The sequence below is a fragment of the Sceloporus occidentalis genome, unplaced genomic scaffold (genome assembly GCF_023333645.1).
Source record: "Sceloporus occidentalis isolate IW3139 unplaced genomic scaffold, rSceOcc1.0.p SCAF_10, whole genome shotgun sequence".
Taxonomy (NCBI): Eukaryota; Metazoa; Chordata; class Lepidosauria; order Squamata; family Phrynosomatidae; genus Sceloporus; species Sceloporus occidentalis.
The window spans coordinates 9,720,116-9,735,374 of NW_028316990.1; the positions used below are offsets into that span (position 1 = coordinate 9,720,116).

The following is a 15,259-nucleotide window of genomic DNA, read 5'->3' on the forward strand; positions in this document are numbered from 1 at the left end:
GATCAGGGCCTCTTGGTGCCTACCTTATACACACTTAAACATGACGCATCAGAAAGAGGGGCAAAGGTTCCATTCTTGGACAAAGAGGAAGCAGAGTTTGAAAGAGTTGCCATCTGGGACCACAACACCCTGAAGTGTCCAGTCTGCACCTGCCTTCCAAGGTTCTGGCATGAGCGGTCCCCAAAAAGTAATGTTTCTTCTTGTTAGAAGTCAAACTGGAGCTCTAGAACAGTCTTTTTCCTCTGAAAATTGCACAAGTAGGAATCCTGTAGTCCTCTAGATGTTGCTGGACTGCAGCTCCCAGCAGCCCCAGCCAACATAGCCAGTGGTGTAAGATGCTGAGAACTGCAGTCCAGCAACATGATACTTATCCCTAGTAGAATATCAGAGATGTTCTTGTACAAAGTTGCCATCTAAAGCAGTGGTTCTTCATCTGGAATCTTTAACCGTTGTCCAAGCTGTCTAGGGTTGTGGAAGATTGGCCAGAAAACCTGAAGGAACAAAGTTTGAGAGTCATTTTGATCTAGAACCGTCATCTAAGTCTGCCTGTGCTATTTTTAATTCCTCTGCCATCATACTGAGATTTTCATTTATTTTTGCATTTTGGAGAGTGCCCTCTTATCTGGAGTGAGTGGTTTTATAGTATCAGCCTTCCTTTTCTGAAGGGCTTCTGCCACTGAAACTGCATAGCTTAGTTGGAAGATGTTTTTGAAGAATCTGTCATGTTCTTGTACTCCTCTACAATGTTACGCATTTAAAAGGGGATGTAGCTATTGGGGGTGAGAAAAGGATAGAGTGCATTACCTCCCCAGTAAGAATAATGCCCACAATAAACTTTCCTTCAGTCCCCAAATGTCTAGTATTGCAGAGAGGGAGACACTGAAGATCCTTCACACCAAGAACTTTTTTATTTGCCGTGTTTGCATTCACTGGGTCTTTCTTTTTGCTCTTTTTTCTTGGAATGCCTAAACTCTATTTCTAAAAGCTGAAATGAAACTTTAACTAACTGTAATGCTAGAAATCCTCCCCCCTCCATAGCTACATCTTTAAATTAGGATGCATCTACACTGTAATAATGCAGTTTGACCACATTTGAATGTATGGCTCCATCCTACAGAATCCTGGGATGTGTAAGTTATGTGATACACCAGCAGTCTTTGGCAGAAAAGGCTAAAGACCTGGTATAACTACAAATCCCAGGATTCCCTAGGATGGAGCTACAATGTTTAAAACAGCATAATATTTCTACAGTGTAGATGCACCCATAGAGAGAGTTTGGTGGTTAAGGCGAAGGAGACAGTGTCAGGCGTCGGCATCAGTGCTTTAGGCCTGAGCTCAGTAAGATGTGATACACATTCCCAGAATGTTTTGGGGAGCTTTAGAGACACTGCTTGGGATACATTTGGATCAGGGTCATGGTGCCAATGGAGGAAGTGTTTCAACCCCTACTTGCTTCGTTTTCCTGTTCAAATCCATGTCTTCAACTTGTTTTTGCTTTGACTAAAGAAAAGAGAAGGGTATCCATTTTGTAGCTTGGGTAGTGGTGGAATTTAATTTGGGAAACACATAAGAGAAAGGTGAAAACCCTCTTTCACAACTCCTACTATACTCTTGATCTGGTTTCCCCCTGCTTTTAAGCTTTGAAATTACTCCTGGGAAATCCACCTCCTTCATCTTTTTGCTGTTCGGCCGGTGAGGATGGGTTTTGTGGTACAGGAGATGCCAATGTGGTGCCTCACCGTCCGGACCTTTTGTCTTTGCCCTGCCTTTGAAAGTGACCATCAAGACCAGGGCAGAGAAGATGGCCACTTAATGCATCTCATGTGAAGCGCAGTTCTGCTGGGAGTTGGACTCCATTTGGCATAAAAAAGGCGGTTCTGCTTGATGGGAAGCCTTGGCTGGCCTCAATAGTCCGGTGCCTGTCTTGCCCTCAAGGTCCAAAACACAGTGAGGCGGTTGATGCTTTTCTGGGGTGGAGCATGTGATGATTTTGCCCCCTCCTTCCACTTTGGTGGTACAAAACCTATATGTTTATGTTCCTGTTCCTTCAAGGGAGATCTGTGGCTTTCATGAGGAAGGTCAAACAAGGGCATGGCCACAGAGGTTTTATTTAAGCCTTTCCATGGAAAGGGCAACTTATCCCTGTTCCAGTTTTGACGGCATTCTTAAAGCATTTTTGTTCTTATGTGCCGTCAAGCAGATTCCACCATCAAATACACCCTCTGCTAGAGTTTTCCTGGCAAGATTTCCTTCCACTGAGGCCGAGAGTGTGATGTGACCAAGGTCACCCAGTGGGTTTCCATGGTGAAATGTGGATTTCAACCCCGGTCTCCTGGTATCGGGAGCTGAGATGCAGGTCAGTTGAACATCCTGTGGCAGGGAGTTCCACAGCCTCTTGGGAGCAAACACTGGGAAGGCTCTCCTTGTGTTGGCACCAAAAATGCCTGCAGTTAGAAGAGGAAACTATTAAAGCCAGCATGGTAGAATGGATAGTTGGGAAAGTTCCTGGGGCAAGAATTTGGATTTTACTTGCTGCATGGATATAAAAGAAAACTATATGAAAATGCTGCATAGATGGTACCTTCCTCCTTCAAGATTATCTAAAATGAAAAAAGACAAATCTGGAACATGTTGGAGATGTAAAGAACATTACGGCTCATTCTTTCATATGTGGTGGATGTGCCCTTATATTAAAACATTCTGGATAAAAATAAATAAGATAATAATGGAGATATATAAAATTAACGTAAACTTAGAACCGGAGACCATTCTTTTGAATATGTTGGAACAGAAAGAATTAAGAAAAGAGAAAAAAACTAATTCTATATCTAATTACATCGGCTAGAATTGTTGTAGCCAAAAATTGGAAAAGACCGGGGAAGATTAAAGTCGATGACTGGTTGGAAAAGGCTTTAGACGTCATTGAAATTGATAAATTAACAATGGCATTAAGAAATAATGATGACTATGAAAGGACAAATGAAAAGATGTGGAAACCTTTGCTAAAATATTGTGAAAACCGCTGGTCAAATAAGGTATAAGGAAGTATGGAAATGGCAGAGTCTAGTAAGAGGTCTAGATAATTTTTAATAAGCTATTCCTTCTCTCTAGATAAGATTGGTTAAGTGTTCTTATCTTACCAAAACAAGATTGCCTATGTTAATATTTTTGGTGACTGTAATCTGTTGTAATGGGGAAACTGACAACTCTGATGGAATTTCAATGCTCGATACCTCTCTCATTTTGGGGGATGCGTTAAAGTGATAAGAAAAAATGAAGTAGACTAGTAGGTGAAGAGTAATAAGCTAATTATTATTATAATCTCAAAAGTTAAAAGATATACAGTTGGTAACTATTGATCTACTTCATTTTCTTTTAATTTATTGCGTGGGATGTGATATAAGATAGAAAAGATTACTTTCTTTAAATGTGAAATGAGTGTGTTTCTGTGTAAAGACCAGGAATAGAGGAATAAAATGGAATAAATGCTAAGCAAAGTACTAAAATCAGATACAGTGGGGGGGAAGAGGGGGGGAAGACATATGCTAACAGGGAGAAATGGAAAGAATGGGTTATAGGAATTGAGAAATGTAGAATTTAAATCTTTGTATTTCTTCCCTTATTGAGTTTCTATTATGTATTTATGTAAATAAGTTTATATGTACATGTATATCATATAGATTATTTTAATACTGTAATAATAAAAAAAATGCCTGCAGTGATGGTGGGAGGGAGAGGATGATTTGGGAAAGTGGGTCTTGTCCTCTGATTAACATAGAAGATTATGCATTGCCAAAAAATTGATTTGTTTAAGGGAGATTTCATCGGGCTGGGAAAGCTTCTGCTTTGTGATTTGGCTTTTGCATGGTTGAGACCGCCAGATGAGCCTATGAGGGGGATAAGATGGTGAAAAGGGCTTCCCTCAAGGATCCCCCTCACAAGGCTAGATGCCAGCAGCCCATCTGGATCTCCTTTGTGAGTCACCAGAGCTCCCCTTCCTCTCCCTACATCCAGGAGAAGCCAAAGCAACCCTCTCCTGAGCTGCTGTCCGATCAAGTCAAACCATAGCTCCATGCTTGTGGGGACGGAGAGCAACATCCCAGCCCATCGTCCCCAGCTACCAGTGCTGGAGGCTTTGTTGTTTCCCTGGGCCCGTATCTCCTGGGTTGAGCCAACTGGGACAGAAGGCGGCTGCGATGTCCGCCTCTCTTGGGATTCAGGCCAAAGTCCGGCGTTTCTGCTGTTCCGTTCACACTTTGAAGTTCCCCTCCTTGTGCTGGGCTTTCAAAGGCCTCATTGATAAAACTGAAAACTTTGCTTTGCTGGCTTAGAGGCAAAACAACAGCAACAGCCCAAGGGATGAGTTTCATAAAGCTGAGTGTCTTGTGTGCGCCTCCTTCACACCCCCGCACAGTCAGCTGTGTGATCAATGTTGCTTCTTTGTGTGTGTTTTAGGGGCTGTAAGGATCAGTCGGTTGATCCATTGGAATAACTGATTGAAAACCTTTCAATTGACCAAGCAGACATCATGGACTAATCTGGCAAAATATCAGGAATGAAAATAAATATAAATGCATACATGTATAATATAGAGAATCGTAGAATCTTAGAGTTGGAAGGGACTGCAAGAGCTACACACAATTCTGAAAGTTGCCTATCCAATCTGTTTAAAGATCTCCAAAGGTGGAGTGTCCACCACTCTCCAAGACGCTCTATTCTGCTGTCAAACACTTACAGTAAAGAGGTTCTTCATAACATTATGTTAAATCTCTTTTCTTGTAGTTTGCATCCATGGCTCCATGTCCTAGTCTCTGGAGCATAGAAAACAAGCTCATTCCATCATCTACTTGACATCCCTTCAGATATTTAAAGATGGCTATCATGCCACCTCTCAGCCGAACATATGTATCTATATGTATAATAGATTGGAGAGGGATTCATATGCTGCCTTTCAAGATAAATGGCCCTGGATTCTGTTTATGTGAAGGACTGCCTGTGTCCAGATGGACCGATCCAGAAAAGAGCCAGCATGGTGTAACAGTCTGACTGTTTGACTATGATTCTGGAGACCGGGATTCGAATACTCACTTGGACATGGAAACCTATTGGACGTCCTCAGGCAACTAAGAGGAAGGCAAAGGCAAACCCCAGTGAACAAATCTTGCCAAGAAAACCCCATGAGAGGTCCACTTTAGGGTTGCCATAGGTTAGAAACCACTTGAAGGCACACAACAACAGCAATCCATAGGCACTAAGATCTGTGCCAAAGGCCTTGCTCACTGAAACGGATAGATTGGCAGACACTGCGAGTGGAAACTTCTCAGTCATGGTCCTCTACTTTAAACAAAATATGGTCTCTTCCGCCTTGGTATTCCAAATGGCTTGGAAGACCTACTATTTCTTGTTGCTGCTAATTTTGGAATCTGTACTTGGCAAAGAGAGAATCCTGTTTGGAAGTTATATCTTGGTAAGTGAACTTAAGGTCTGAAGGAATTAGAAATGGGCAGTTCTATAATGGCTATATCCAGCATTATTACTTTACTACGTAGCAAAATCGGACATGTCCTATATTTCAACCTTCTGTCCGGGAGGAATTTCAAAATGTCCTCCACTTGGAGCATGACTAAGAAGCATAAATTTACATTCATATTAGTCTTTTAAGCTTTTATTTTGTAATGTCTTACATTTTGCAGTGCCTTGTCCTCCTTTGTGGTTAGGACATCTGGTCACCAATGGAACCAAATGTGCATTGGACATTTTTATCTGTGTCCTGTTATACATCTTCACAGTTCACTGACAGTATTTCTAGTGAATGGGTATGAATCTGCTAGAACTAAGAAAAGCAGTGGAAAATAGGGAGTCTTGGAGGCATCTCATCTGCAGGGTCGTCATGAGTTGAGATCGACTCAAGGGTAGTTAACAACAACCACAACAACAACAGCAAATTCCTTAGTGCCTCTGTTGCATAGCTAACTATGCATAAAGTTACATTAAGTGAAAGGCGATATAGGATTCCAGAAAAGGTTTTTAGCAGATCTGTTATTGCAAGATGGACCAATCAGAGATGTGAGCCACACCTGGAGAAATCCTCTACAAGTCAGCAACAAAGTCCATTGAGTGTGACTGGAGCCATTTTGGGGACCTCCTTGTCTGGATACAGCATGGATAAAACATTTCTTTCTGACCCCGGAGTCCATGTCCTGCTGTTCCTTATCGAAGACCCAAGTAAGATGGTGAGTAATTGGCACCCCATCCCCTCGCTTGGCATGGGGCGGGAGGGCATCACACCACCAGGACATTAATGCAGGAGAAAACCCAGCCAGGCTTTAAGGGCTGTTTCATAACATCTCGCCGCCAGTCAAAGTGCCCATCGCCTGGCGCACTATCATGTGGATCCCTCTCCGCCCCTCTGGTGAAGGAGGAGCTGACTGGATATTTCTTTAAAAGTAGGGGAGAGAAAGGCTTCTTTCTTTGCTGTAAACTCCTGCTAATCAATTACTTTGGGGCAGAAACAAATAAAGCGGCTCTGTCATTAGGAGCGAAGCCAAGGAAGAGTTAGGAGCAACGCTTCACGACAAAGAGAAGCACCAAGACATTGTGGCCTTCTGGCTGCAGGAAGACCCAAAGGAGTGGGGGGAAAAGGGGGAGAAGAAGGGAAGAAACTCATCCCCAGAGGAACAAAGACCAAGGAGACAGAACTTGGGGGTCATTGGGAGTAAAAGGGGAGCCCCACTTGGGAACAAGGCATGCAGTGCGGCTGAATCGGCATGCCTCAACTCTCAATTCTACAGCAAACAAGATTAAGTTTCATTTCAAGACTAACAAATCTTTAGCCTTGGAGAGGAGGAGTTCCTCAATAGATCTTTGAAGTTCAGCAAGCCCACAGGTGAGTCTCTGGGAGAAGATAAAAGTACACTTGCCCTCACCCATAAAGCTATTTGGAGAAGGGGAGGTTAAACAAACGTTGTTCCAAACTTTGTGGATACTTAATTTGACTTTGTTTTTCCCCAGGAACTCTTCCACAAAGTCATCCAGAAGATGACGGTTCCATCACCCCTGTGGCCAGCTCCAGGTTCCCTCAATGCCACCCTTGCTAGCGACCTGCCCATCAACGTGACCAACAAGACCTTTTGCTCGACGGACTGGCCGGTGGTGATCCCCAATGAACTCTTTCTGACCTTGGGCGCCCTGAGTTTTCTGGAAAATTTGCTGGTGGTGGCTGCCATTGTCAAGAACCGGAACCTGCACTCCCCGATGTACTACTTCATTTGCTGCCTGGCTGTGTCCGACATGCTGGTGAGCATCAGCAATGTGGTGGAGACCTTCTTCATGCTCCTCATCGACCACGGGGTGCTGGTGGTCAGGTCCTCCACCATGCAGCAGATGGACAATGTCATGGACATGCTGATCTGCAGCTCCTTGATGTCCTCACTCTCTTTCCTCAGCATCATTGCCATTGACCGCTACATCACCATTTTCTACGCCTTGCGCTATCACAACATCATGACCTTCCAGCGGGCAATGATGATCATCGTGGCTGTCTGGCTGGTCAGCAGCATCTCCAGCGCCATCTTCATTGCCTACGACAGCACGGCCGTCATCCTCTGCCTGGTGGTCTTCTTCCTCTCCATGGTCATCCTCATCATGGCGCTCTACATCCACATGTTTGCCTTGGCACGCCAGCATGCCCGGAGGATCTCCAGCATGCAGAGGAAACAGAGCTCCCCTCAGTTCACCAGCATGAAGGGAGCCATCACCCTCACCATCTTGCTGGGTGTCTTCTTTGTCTGCTGGGGGCCCTTCTTCCTCCATCTGATCCTCATCCTCACCTGCCCCACACACCCCACCTGCACCTGTTACTTCAGCTACTTCAGCCTCTACCTCATCCTTGTCATTTGCAACTCCGTGGTGGACCCCATCATTTATGCCTTCCGGAGTCAGGAGCTCAGGAGGACTTTGAAAGAGGTGGTATTCTGCTTTTGGTAAAGGAAAAGAAGAAGGAAGAGGGGAAGGAAGGAGGGTGGGATGGGAAGAGAGGAAGGAAGGAGAAGAGGCTGAGCACCTGAGGACAAACAAGTCAAACCTGGACATATTGCCCTCTCTCAGGAACCTGAGACCTGGAGTTCAGCATCTCTAAGTGAGTACTATTAGGAACATATAGGCAAAGGTGGAGGAGGAGAGGTGCCAGTGGAAGCTACAGCCACCCCACCCATGACCAGAAATGGGAAACCCACAGACTGTTCTTTCACTGACTGGTATCTCAGGACTTAGCCCAGCTCCTTGTTGCTCATGGCAGACTCGAGTTGCTAGGAGGAACTCAATGCAGGACTCAAAGGTAGTAGACCTCCTTCTTGCTCTGTTGCTGCTGTTGCACCTCAGCCTGGTATTAAGTGGCATGGCTTCTTCACACAGCAAGGCTCCAAATAGCCAACTTTGGCTAATATACATGGGCATGCCTTCTTCCACAAATTGATTTTGTATCTTCTTTTTAAAACAGTGGTAACATACTGAGGATACTGTGGGGGACTGTGTGGCAGTGACTGGTAGTTTTTGCCTCCTGGGCAGGAACATCATCATCTGCCAGAGAACCAAAGTAGCTGATGAAAGATTGGGGTGAGGACAAGGCTTTGAGTTGCACTGTGGTTTCTTGACAGCTTAGCATAGAGGATGTCAGAATTAGGAAGGTTGCTTCCTACCCCTTGGCTGATGTTTCCATTCACTTCTTTGCCAGGTGGCTGGCATTTATGCGGAAGCTCAAGGTTGCATTTCAGCTGTCTGAAGGTCTTTAGTTACAGGCCAGCGGGGGTGTAGTTGTTGTTTTTACAAATCCAAACCCATGCAATTCAGAAGGAAAGGCTCCCCAGCCCTGATGGTGCTGACTCTGCCCAGGTACATGTGCACACAGGATTACAGTCATGTTGATTCAACATCCTTTGAGTATTGCAAAATACGTTGCTGGTCCTTTGAGTGTGTCTGTGTCCTTGTGCATATGCCATATAACATAGTGAGCTCTTGCACTTTAGAATTCACCATCATGTGAAAAGGCATCTTAGGGTGCATCTACACTGTAGAAACAATGCAGTTTGACACCACTTTAAGTGCTGTGGTTCCATCCTATGAGCTCTTGGGGTTTGTAGTTTTACAAGGTCTTTCACTTTCTCTGCCAAAGAGTGCTGAAGCCTCACAAAACTATAATTCCCAGAATTCTGTAGGACAGAGCCATAGCAAATAATAAACAGTGTTATTTCTACAGTGTAGATGTAGCCTTACCTGTGTTTTGCAGCATGTGAGACACTGGGGAGTATCGGAGAGAGCAGAGATGTTCCTATGGGGCAGAGGGAATGAGGGCACTGCCCCCTCATAAGAGTGCTGCTCCCCTAAAATAAATATTCCTTCAGCCCTTCAGTCCATGAACATTGAGGCAACTTAAAATTTCAGTTATGCATTTCAAAAGACAATTTAGGCATCAGTTTAGCATCAGTCCAGTGACCAAGGGAATGCAGATAAGGCATATAGATGAGTTTAAGAGTGTGAATGATTTTCAGCGTCTCTCACTCTCTGCAATGCTAGAAATTGGGAGACTGAAGGAAAATTTCAGTAGCGGGGTAGGATTCCTATTGAGGAAGCAATACCCTCATCCCCTTCAAAGCCCCATCCCTGGAAGAGGAACTTTGTAGCACCTTTGAGACTAACTGTGCAAAAGACGTTGTAGCATAAGCTTTCGTAGACTTGCTCTATTTCCTCAGATGCATGGAGTGAACACCTGAGGAAGCAGACCTAAATGTACGAAAGCTTCTGTTAAAGCTTCTTTCACTCAGCCTCAAAGGTGCTACAAGACCCCTCTGCATGCTGGTTTTCCAGACCAAGGAGAGCTGTCTTGGTCAGCTCTCCTTGCTATCTGGCTATGTCTCTGAATCCCTGAAAGAGAGGCACAGAGGAGATAATGGCCAGATAGCAAGGAGAGCTGACCAAGACAGAATAAAACCTGGGCTCCTCTATGCCTTCTTGGACCCGATCCCCAGCATCTACCTCTTGGCTTTTGTTGTACCACTAAACTGAATTTATGTCAAGTCCACAACTCTCCATGCCATTTCTTCAGATCTCTTTTTGGAGACAGATCTCCCCCACATGAATGTTTTAAATAAAGATCTACTGGAACGCCCCACGAACAATACATGAAGAACAGTTTTCCCAGCGCAAGCCCACAGCAGTGTGTGTAAAGTGGATTGCGACCATGTAGATCAAGCCTCCAACCCCTCATTGTTAAGGGAATTTTAAGTGAAAGGACAAGCAATGAATGCCATGGTAATGACTGTGATTGTTTTGGGGTGGCCCTAAGAATTGCTCAAGGAGAAGTCTGGGCTCAACCACCAAATGGACCAACCTGTTCCCCAAAATTGATGAAGACATTAAGTGTGACCCATTGACCTGCCTTGCGTTCTGGGAGAAAGAAAGAAAAAAAGAAGTGCTGATAATAAAGTGTATGTATGTTTGCATTCAGCATACAGCATTTCTGTATTACAATAATAATAAAGCTGCGATTTGTGGACTATGTGTAGAAATTCTATCTCTTTGGTCTTTTCCATTCTGCAGAAGAAGGAGGTGAGAGAGACAGAAGAAAGTGGGTCTCTTTCATCTGCACATCTTAATTTGGCACAGTATTTTATTAATTAGTATGTTAATTTTGCATAATATATGATCCTTAATTCATAACGTACTTTTTGCTCCCCTCTCCCCCCCACAAATAGTCACAAAGAGGATTAATATCTCATTTAAATTAAAAATATGTTTAGAGATATAGAATATATCATTAATTAAATTTTTATCTCTTCATACCCCGTTTTTCCTTCTTCTTTCTCAATCACAATTTCCTGTTTATTTCTCCATGATTCTTCATTGTTTTCTCCAATGTACTTAAGCCTTCTTTCACTAAGGAGTCAAATAATATGTATTATTTTATATACTAGATATATGTGTGCTTATACTCAGGAACTGGAATCCTCTTGGAGTCTTACGCATGCGTACGTTTCCGTACAGAAGCACTTTGGCATTTTTATCCAGTGTAAAATGTCCACATTGAGTATGAGGTCAAGGAAGCCGAGTGTAGCTTGGAGAATAAAAGGCTGAGAGGTGAGACAAGAGCCATCTTTAAATTTTTGAAGGGATATTTTGCAGCCAGCTTGTTTCCTGCTGCTCCAGAGACAAGGGAAGGGATTTTATGAGTTGTGTGCAGAGTGCCGTTGCACATTGTGCATGCGGATGAGCATTCATTGGGCAGACAGCTGTGTTTCTGTTTGCTCACGGAGGAGCACAGTGTTGCCATTCAATCAATGCATGCAAAGATTTGCATTACACAACCTAAGAACAAAATTTTGGGTGTGGAATGCTGTCCTTAACCTTTCATTACACTCTTTAACCGGGCACACACACAGGTTCTAGGCGTATGACTTCTAGGTATATGCCACAGAGTATCTCTTCCCAATGGGTTGGACTACAGTTCCCACAGACTGGACCTCAGGCAGGGCATTAATCCTTAACAGATCCTGGAACAGGAGAAGGTACCCTAAATCTCAGTCAAGTAGGATGAAGCTAGCTGTCCTTCACCTCCCAACTCCTAACTTTCAGCCATAGCTATCTCTGCCCAACATGGTTGTTGCCTCCTTGGAAGAAAGCATGGAGTCCTTCCCAATTGACATGTTGGACTGCAGCTCCCTTAAACCCCTGCAACCACTGGCCATGTGGCCAGAGGATGGCAGAAACATTTGGAGAGCACTGTTTCAGAAGAGGCTGCCATAAATGAACACAGACACGCATAAACACTTGAATTGTCTTTGGGGGATGAAGATGTAGCTGGGATTGTTTTTAATGGTTGGGGACCCGTCCTCTCCTGAGGGAGGGCTGCTTTGCTTGCATTTTGCAGCAGTGAGTCATGCTGAAGGCAATGTTACTGAGCGTCGCCCATCCCACCCAGCTGTCCAGGTCTGGTCCCGGATGACGTCCTTCCAGTCTTCCAAATGGCAAGCCAGAATAGGAAAAAGGATCTCTTCCCTAGAGGTAAGAGAGATACCCAGAGCAGGTGACAGTGATCTGAGTGCACAGCAAATGATATGTTCCCTGTGCATGCACACTTCCCCTTCACATGTATCCTGCACAGCAGCTTATGGCCTGTGCTTCGCAAATGCATCCATATTCCATGGACAATGTTGTTACTGTGTGCCTCCAAGTCACTTTTGACTTATGGCTCAACTTTAAGGTGAACTCATACGTTTTTCTTGGCAAGTTTCTTCAGAGGGGGTTTACAATGGCCATTCTCTGATCCTCTTGACATTCCAGGCCACCAATCTGCCCTTATGCTGACTTTTTGCAATCCAGGGCTTCATACTTTCCAACATGAAAACTGGGACATGTGTGGCAAAGTAACATTAGAGTATGGCCAAGATGGCAAAAGTTATTACAGACGAAGAACACACAAGCTAGGAGATGCCATAGCAATTTGTTTTTGCCTGAACCACCTGGGAAAGGCAAGACGGCTCTGCCTTCTTCTCCTCTCCTTCCTACTGAGTTAACTGAGTGCAAAATACTTTTGCAATTTGAATTCAAAGTTGCAGCAGTTGAAGCAAGCTGAGGACAAAGGGAGGAAAGTAGGATGATGAGAAAGGAACCAGGATATTTTAAAAGTAGCTGGAAAAGTGGGGTTGTAGAGGATTAAATGGGACTGTCCCTGGCAAATTGGGACATTTGGAGGGTATGAGGCATTCTGTTCTCCATTGTGGTTCTTTGGAAATCCACCCAATACCCCAATGACTGCATACACAAAGTCGTGCTCTGGTCAGCCACACACTTCTTTGCTAAAAGATGTACCAAGGCACAGATGGGAATGCTAATAATAATAATAATAATAATAATAATAATAATAATAATAATTCTTGATGAGATTTGAAGACTTCAGAGGTCATCAACTGCAAGCTTTTAAATAGATGGCCATGTTAGTCTGTTTCAGTGGAGGGAAGGAACTTAGCAGCACTTAACTGATAGTCTGACCTTTTGTGAATTTAATCCATGACCAGAAATCCAGAAAATCTCAGGCTAAAATAGACCACTCTTTAAGATGCTGCTGGATTCTTTCTCTCTTTCTCTCATCTCTGCTAGCAGATGCGTCGTTTATGTTGATAGCCATCCTTTTTTGCATCCTCTTTTGTGCTCTGATCCCACACTCCTATACCACCATGTGCATGCACTGTACATTTTGCATTGTGCTTAATATTAGGGTTATTGCCTAATATTAAGGAGGTGGGCTGCAATCCACAAGAGTGAATGTTATAATAAATTGGCTTACTTCAAAGGTGCCCTTAGAATTCCTTGCTGCCTTGCAGCTGGAAGAGAGAGAAAAAGACCAGCTTGGCTTTGAGAGAGAGCTCTTCTTGCAGTGTCGCATCCCAGTTTAGTTTGAAAGCCTGGCACCCTCTGCTGGTGGGAAATGGCCATGGCTTTGGCCATCAGTGCTCCAGCCCATGCTTGGTGGTCTTCTAGAAGGTCTTCTTCTAGAAGGTCCTATGTTTGAATCCTGACACCTCCAGACAGGAATAGGCTTGAAACCAAGCCTTATGAAGAATGTCTTTGTTGTTGCTGTTGTGTGCCTTCGAGTCATTTTTCGACTTATGGTGACCCTCAGGCAAACCTATCTTGGGGTTTTCTTAGCAAGATTTGTTCAGAGGAAGTTTGCCATTGCCTTCCTTGAGGCTGAGAAGATGTAACTTGTCCAAGGTCACTCAGTGGGTTTCATTGGCTGAGCTGGGAATCGAACCCTGGTCTCCAAAGTCGTAGTCCAACACTTAAACACTGGCTGTCAAAGAATGTCTTAGGAATGTATTTATTATGTTTATTTCAAGGATTGTGATCCCACCTTTGTGGGTTACAATTTCTCCCACAATGGGATTCAAGTTGGATATATTTAGCTTGGAGAAGAGAAGACAGAGGTGGAGTGGTACAGCTATCTTTAAATATCTGAGGGTCTGTATGTTATGAGGGCCAGAATGGTGTAGTAGTCTGAGTGCTGGATTAGGACCAAGGTTCAAATCCTGGCTTAGTCATGAAACCCACTGGGTGAGCTTGGGAAAGCAAAGGCAAACTGACCCTGAACAAATCATGCCAAGAAAACCCCATGACAGGGTCCCTTTAGGGTCGCCGTAGGTTGAACCTGACTTGAAGGCACACAACAGTAACAACAACAGTCATACAGAGAACAGAGCATGAACCAATGGAGTCAAATAGCAAGAAAAGATATCCCACCTAAACATTAGGAAGGGCTTCTGGACTGTAAGAGCAGTTTGAGAGTGGGAGAGACTGCCTCGGAGGGTGGATGGGCATCTCTTAGGGATGCTTTAGCTGTGTGCTTCTGCAATTTCTGCTCCTTCCAGCTTAGCTTCTGCCAAGAAGGGCCTGGTTTTGGCCAGACAGACTCCCAGGAGGCACCATGCGCAGTCCACCGTTCTGGGAACTCAGCTGCTTTCCAGGATGAGCTCAGAGTGTTTTTCCATTTCCTCGGAGCCTTTGGCTGGTCATTCTGTCACTCCAGAGGTCTGGGACTGGGAGGGACCAGAGAGACTGGCATTGGCCTTAAGGGGTGGCATTGCCATTAGAATGGCTCAAAGAGCAATGGCAGACATTATTGTCACCTGCAGCACTTCCACGTCTTGTGCTGCAGGAACAAAGATTTACCTTGTGCATTTTGGCTGGCCCCATAAAGCTATCACTGTTGTGTGGATTTTAGAGGTTACTGTACTTTCTTTTGCACTGTTAGTCTCAAAGGTGTTGCAGGATCTCTGCATACCTTGCAAAGGATCGTCACTTCCTCGCTTTGATAAAAGCAGGAGCCTCCTGGGTGGGGTTCTATGGGGAGAGGAGAAACAGTGTCTTGGCCCCATTCTGCCATTCAGCTGTTGGTGAAAAAGCAGGGAGGGAAGGAAGCAGGGAGGTGCTTTTTGCATTTCAACAACTTCCAAGTTCGGTTTCTACCTTTTTTTTCTGGTAGGAGATCTTGCCATTCTGTGTTCCCAAGTACAGCTTCAGTGCTTATCCCAGATGCACTGTTTGCAGCCAAAGGGCATCACAACAAAAAGCAAGAGGAAAGAGAAGCCAGGAATTACAGGCAGAAGAGAAAAAGCAAAAGAAAGCCAAAACCAAGTCGGGAGAGATCCTTCACAAAACTGGAGGCTGCCAACTTAATTTTAGACGTAGCAACCCCATAATCCCAATTCAT

The 15,259-nt window shown here is 44.3% G+C and overlaps 1 protein-coding gene across 1 annotated transcript; it reads left to right on the forward strand.

Moving 5' to 3' along the window:
- Positions 1-5,722: 5,722 nt before the first annotated feature.
- LOC149305841 (melanocyte-stimulating hormone receptor-like) lies at positions 5,723-7,991 on the forward strand. The gene has a single exon (XM_089539783.1). The coding sequence runs from the start codon at positions 7,039-7,041 to the stop codon at positions 7,984-7,986; it is 948 nt and encodes a 315-aa protein (XP_089395909.1). The 5' UTR covers positions 5,723-7,038; the 3' UTR covers positions 7,987-7,991.
- The last annotated feature ends 7,268 nt before the right edge of the window (positions 7,992-15,259 follow it).

What these genes read in the sequence shown, in the direction of transcription:
- LOC149305841 (XM_089539783.1), top strand. Translation starts at nt 7,039, where the DNA reads ATGACGGTTCCATCACCCCTGTGGCCAGCTCCAGGTTCCCTCAATGCC.